The sequence below is a fragment of the Diadema setosum genome, chromosome 13 (assembly GCF_964275005.1).
Source record: "Diadema setosum chromosome 13, eeDiaSeto1, whole genome shotgun sequence".
Classification (NCBI taxonomy): domain Eukaryota; kingdom Metazoa; phylum Echinodermata; class Echinoidea; order Diadematoida; family Diadematidae; genus Diadema; species Diadema setosum.
Window position 1 is genome coordinate 30,383,613 of NC_092697.1, and position 6,000 is coordinate 30,389,612.

At 38.6% G+C, this 6,000-nt stretch overlaps 1 protein-coding gene across 1 annotated transcript in view; it reads left to right on the forward strand.

The window, feature by feature from the left end:
- LOC140236579 (A disintegrin and metalloproteinase with thrombospondin motifs 6-like) overlaps window positions 1-6,000 on the forward strand; it is a 149,580-nt gene that overhangs the window by 125,121 nt on the left and 18,459 nt on the right. Inside the window, exons 8-9 of the mRNA XM_072316505.1 lie at window positions 4,987-5,092; window positions 5,524-5,706. Coding sequence (XP_072172606.1) covers window positions 4,987-5,092; window positions 5,524-5,706 — 289 coding nt within the window. The remainder of the gene's footprint in view (window positions 1-4,986; window positions 5,093-5,523; window positions 5,707-6,000) is intronic.

A 6,000-nucleotide genomic window follows, 5' to 3' on the forward strand; every position in this document is an offset into this window, starting at 1 on the left:
TTCCAACTACAACCACCTCGTCTGCAGGAAATTTCAGTTCGCCAGGACAGTTTTAACGCAAGTTGTCGTCCTCAACTCCTTCCTAGAGACAGCGTGAAATGAAATTATAGCACCTCCAAAGGTGCACTCATGTGCTCTTCATGTATCACTTTATGGTTGAAGGATGCAACCGTGCACGTGGCTGACTGTTGTTGGTACATGACGTGTCCAAAGTTCAAGTCTGTGATGGCCACTGTAGTTTCATAATGGAGAGAACAAATGCTTAAATCCACAAGTCAGTGCTTCAAAGAACAAGTTAGGTGATACGCTCTAATCAATTTGCCATTTGGGAATGCATTTCAGTCTATATTGTCAAACTCCTTTTACATCTTTTATTGTTAATGACAACAACAAAAAATCTGGTAATCCCGGACAGAAAATAAAGATTCAAAGTGAAATTTGGAGAGGTGAAGTTCTGTGTAATAGATTTAAGAACTCAATCATGTTCACTGAAATGAGTTATTATTTATTTGTTTATTGTTGTCATGTTCTCCACTTCAACTTTCCCAAAAAGCTAGTTTGAAAAAGTTGATAACTGAGCAAAGTTTTGGTTAAAAAAAATAAAAAACAAAACAAATGCTCAATTTCAAAAATCACTTTGGAAAGACTTTGCTCTGTAAAGTCCTACAAGAAGAACAAATCAAAGACATTTTGCATGCAGCACATAATACAAGTTGACATTTTACAGAGTGGAACAGATCATAGCGTGTATCCTCAATGCAAACAAATTAGCTCCATTGCCTACAAAATTTTGCCAAATTCAGTCTTATCCAGTGCTAAAATTTGTAAACATTTAGTGATTTATCCTGTTTGAGAAAAATTTGTCCAGGATTTTAGGACACAGTGGTGTCAAAAAAGAATAAAAAGATATTTAAAAACAAAACCACAACCCAGCAAAATCTTGGAAATACACAATGCCTGCATCGATACATGCTGGATAAGTACTTGTCTGTAGCGGAAATCCTGCAAAATACATCGCTCCAAGCAGAGCTGCTTAACTCTTTCGAGTGTCCCGGTCTCATACTTTGCTTCTCGCGATGGCCTGCCAAGTTCGGTTTTTGTGGTTGTGGTTGTTGTTGTTGTCTTGCTTTTGTTATTCAAATGCAGTGGTGTCAAAATCAGTCGCTATCAAACAGTACAAGTATGCACTCTTGGGTCGCAATTTTTTTGTGGCATGCGGTTTTGATTGGTTAGATAATCAAATATTTGTTTATGAACTTGATGATAGGTTTTGTGTCAAGGGCTTATCTTTGCACGAATGCAATTGCAAAAGACCGCAAAGGCTTAGATACTTTCCAAACTTAAAAAAAACCCCCAAAAAACTGAATTGCTGTAAAATCACTGTGTTAATTCAATCGCGGCAATCATTTGGACTGGATCTAGGGAGGGCTCTATCTATTATTAGCCATGGGGCAGGTTGTTATGACAGGAGTTTTGTTGAAACATGGGATATTAATTAGTGCAGTGTGCTGGGAAAGGAACAAACACATTAGCCCAGTACTGTCTGAACATATTCTGGGTACCAGAACAAACCTTCCTCCATGACAGTGGGGCTCAAATCATCGGGCAGCTACGTAATGTGGCATTCAAGGATAATCCGAATCTCGAACGAGAGGTGCTGGAAGAAATTTCGAGGTGTGAATTTCAGGCGCTGCGGGTCTTTCGTTGACCCATTTTGGAAACCGCTTCCTCTAACACTGGAGATGTACATAACAACTTGCCAATGGCGTAACATATAAAAACTTGCAAACTTGTGTCTCTACATCTGTATGTGATTATCAAGTTTACGGGTTGAGCCAAGTTGATGTAGAATGCGTGTGATATCCAGTAAAAACTACACTGAGTTTGCTGACATCACTTACCGATTAAACCTGCCGTATGTTTCTTGTATAAGCTGTTGTCTTCTTCCCGTATTTTATCATTATTCCACTGGAAGGTAACTTAGCAGATTTTTTTTTTTTTTTTGGGGGGGGGGGGGAGGGAGGCAGGGGGATGAGAGAAGAGATGTAGACCTACACAATATAGTATTGAAAATAGTCCATGGAACATCATGTACCACAGTGATTGCTGTGTTGAACAGGGAAAGGAATACACTGTTACAGATCAAAGGGATGCAAGTGGAAAATAGAAATTATGACTGGAACTGCGATAATTGCTTACTCTCATAAAAAAAAAAATAACAAAACTTTTCATCATCTGTTTCTAGATTGTGGTTGGGAGAGATTATTTTTTTTTTTAACTTTCAGACAGACCTACGAGTTAAGAGCCTCCAAATGAAACGTTGCAGATGAATGTCTTCAAGTTTGCGAGCAGGTTGTCAGAGTATGATACTCGTATTTATTGAGAGACGCACAATTTACGACCATCAATCTGCGAGATAAGTGCATATCATTTAGAGTCATGCCGGCGGAAAGTGCTCAAACGAGAGGTGGGAGTGGAGTTAAGACATCTTTCCATCACGCACCGCTTTCGTATCTTTCAAAAAAAGAAAGGAGGCGGGGGGGGGGGGGGGGGGAGTGGAGGCAGAAACAGCCCAGTAAATCTTGGCAGGATGCCGGTGTTTCGCAGGAAGAAATCTTGACAGCCAAGAAGCCAAAGTGGTTAAGGACTAGTTATCTTTCCGATATTTTCCCCCTTTTATTTTCCGTGGTCTCTCGAAATTCGCTCCATGTCACGAAGTGCATGCACGCACACAAGGATGGCAGACGACATTTAGCAAGGGGCTTCATGTCACACGGTCACATCGATTCTTTTCTGGATTCTTTTCTTGGGTCATTCAAGGTATCAGCTGCCAATTGAAGCCTTGTTCAGTGTCCCACTATAGAGATATATATGTGAACTTGGCTTTTAGCTTTAGAAGTATAGCCTTGTTGCGAGTAGGAAGTATTATGTCACATTGTTTTCAGGGATGAATCGTGCAACCGAAAAGAAAAATGTCATTTATGGAGCCTTCTGACATTTACCACAGTAGATCTTATTTTAGATACGTCAGTGCTTGATTTTGTAAAATTGTGAAAAAAAAAAATTGTTGTTATGCAGCTGTTGATGAATACATGTAGATTTAATGCCATCTTTAAAATGATTATACAATGTGTATAATTCTTGAGAGGATATCAAAATGAATTGTTTTAGAATATATGCACTTACTGGATTGATCTGATTTGTGAATTGTATTATAGATTTCGTATGTGGAAATGTGCCTTCTACTGGCATAATACATGAGTTGGATCATTAAGTAACACAGACTGAAACTAATATAACATGATACAGATATTATGATATTAAATTTCTTTTCTGTATCATTATTAACATATTCATCACACACTGTAACAGTGCCATATTACTTGATTTAAAATGGTAACACTCATCCCCCGCATTCAAATCAAATCCTTGTGTGATACTGAATGATATCTGCGTATTAAACAATACTGATACAGTGCATTCCCTTTATAACAAACATAGTTATAACGAAATTCCGGTTACAACAACGAATTAGAAATTTAGGCTTCCATCATTATCAGCTCTATGTTCTTATTGTTTATTTGTTCGGCTGTAACGGAATTTCGATATAACGAAAGAAAACTTCCGGTCCCGAGCACTTTGTTATAACTGGAGTCCACTGTATATAGTTCATTCTTTATAAAATATAGGTGGCTTTATGTAATTTGTAATACCAAGTCATGAAGCTCTATGGCAAAGTCATATTAGTCAGATTTTCAGCTCTCCCTAGTGCAGGAATTTTCATAGGAATACACTGGATTAAAAATTATATTAACCAATAAACTCCTCATGCTATTCTTAATACACAAAGCCGATGCCACACTGTACCGACAGGCTTTAGGATGTGCATAATATATGATGTAATTCATACAGGCCAATTTGGGAATCAGATTTTTTTTTTTTCCTTCTGGCAGTAAACGAAGCTTTTCCTGTCCGATTTCCTATAGGAATTAGTGTTTCATCAAGCCCCTGATTAGCTCACTCAGGAACAGTGTTTTTTTGTTGTATTGCGTGCTGTGTGGTTTTATGTACATGCAACTACCTAATGAGTGATTTATTTTTACCTATGGGGAGGAAAAGAACAGTAAAGCTTTATTTGTGGATTTAGTTTATGTCTTACCTGCCTGCTTGCCAAAAGCCTCCTTTCATGTTTGTGAGTATCATGTGTTCAAAAGAAAAAAACAATACTGTAAAACAAGGAATGTTCGCGTGCATTTTAATTTTGCGAACTTTGCGAGTGCCAACATTCGTGACATTAAAATGCACGTGAACGTTCTTGCCTACACAATATGCGTTGGACGCCAGTGGCAATTCGCGAAAATTTTATGCCGCGAGAAAGGTCGTCAGCTCCAATTCGCGTCATTTTCATGCCGTGAATATATTGTGTTTTACAGTAGATGAATGAATATGTGAAACAAAAATAAGACCAGGTTGGCAAGATTCTGTTAAATATCCTTGATCAAGTAGCTCAGTGCTGTTTACCTTTGAGTTAAAGAGTGTTGAACAGCAGTATGTTGTCATTCATTTGCAACTTTTTGAAGGAGACACGAATGAATATGAAAGCTTTTGTAAACATACTGGTACATGTTTATGTACAGACATTAGGTTGATGACTTGCATTTTTTGCTGCATTCAGTGAGTAACATCCTTGTGAACACTCACTTTTCTTACATATTACATGTATATCAAGAGTTTCATTGCAAAGTGGGCTAAGCAAGATTTTCAAACATTTTAAAGTATGTCCATCGTCAGATAGAGCAAAATGAAACATTTCCAGTGATACCTCACCAGTAACATAATAAGGAATAAGTCATGATAAAAGATATCCCATATTTTCTTATTATTTTCTTGGTTTTTAGCAGCTTTAATCACAAATATCTCAACTGAACAAGAATGGAGTTAGCTCGTTTTGCAATAAAACTCTTTATATTATCTCCCCTCCCTCAGGTCTTGCTCCCGTTGGCGTGATGTGTCGTCCAGACCAGAGCTGTAACATCAATGAGGATACCGGACTGGCCACGGCTTTCACCATCGCCCACGAGATTGGCCACAAGTGGGTACCTGTTGATGACTATATATCGTATCAAAAGTTTTACAGTTGATATTTCTCTATCTCTCTCTCTCTTTCACACACACACACACACACACACACACACACACACACATGCTCCATCAGTGTTAGGAAGATAAAGAGGAGATTGCAAAGAGTAGAAAAAAATCTATGCATTCTATTTGCATCAGCTAGATAGATAGTGAAAACATGAATGAGAAGGACATTTTACGCATATCTCCCACAAATTTATATATTTCCCACAGAGCACCATGGAGAAGCTCTTTTAGTCAAATTACCTTTTCATCCATTGAAGAGTACACTGTACGTTTCAATTTCTGTAAGCATTGTATTTCACAGTTCGTACTGCCAATACTGCTCTTCCGATATGTCCCCTCTTGCCATGAGTATAGCCTGTTGCATCCCTCGTTCAGATGTGTAAGAGCTCTTGTTCTGACGACACGCGTGAAACATTTGCAGCCCGATGGGCGTAAGGCGCACAGGGGAACGATCGCACCACCACCTGTTGTGGTGGTTTCCTTGCGAGGAGGTGCGGTCGTCTACTGCGAAACAGATCCCCGAATCCTTGGCACCTGTAATACCTGTTGTCCCACTGAGTACGAAAGATGTTAACGTTTACAAAAAACAAAAGTGTGAATCACACTTCCAGAAAAGTGATTCACAGTCAAAATGGCACCACAGACTGGGGGGGGGGGGGGGGGGGGGGAGGGACTGATAAATCAGTTAAATAGGACATGATGACTATGTGTATTTCTTCATTCATTTGTTTATTTATTCATTTGGTATCATCACATCACAAGCCAACCGTTGAGCTGGACACAAATGTTATCTGGAATAGATCTACTTTTTTTTGTTGAAGTGACATCCAAAAACAAAACAAAAAGAAATCA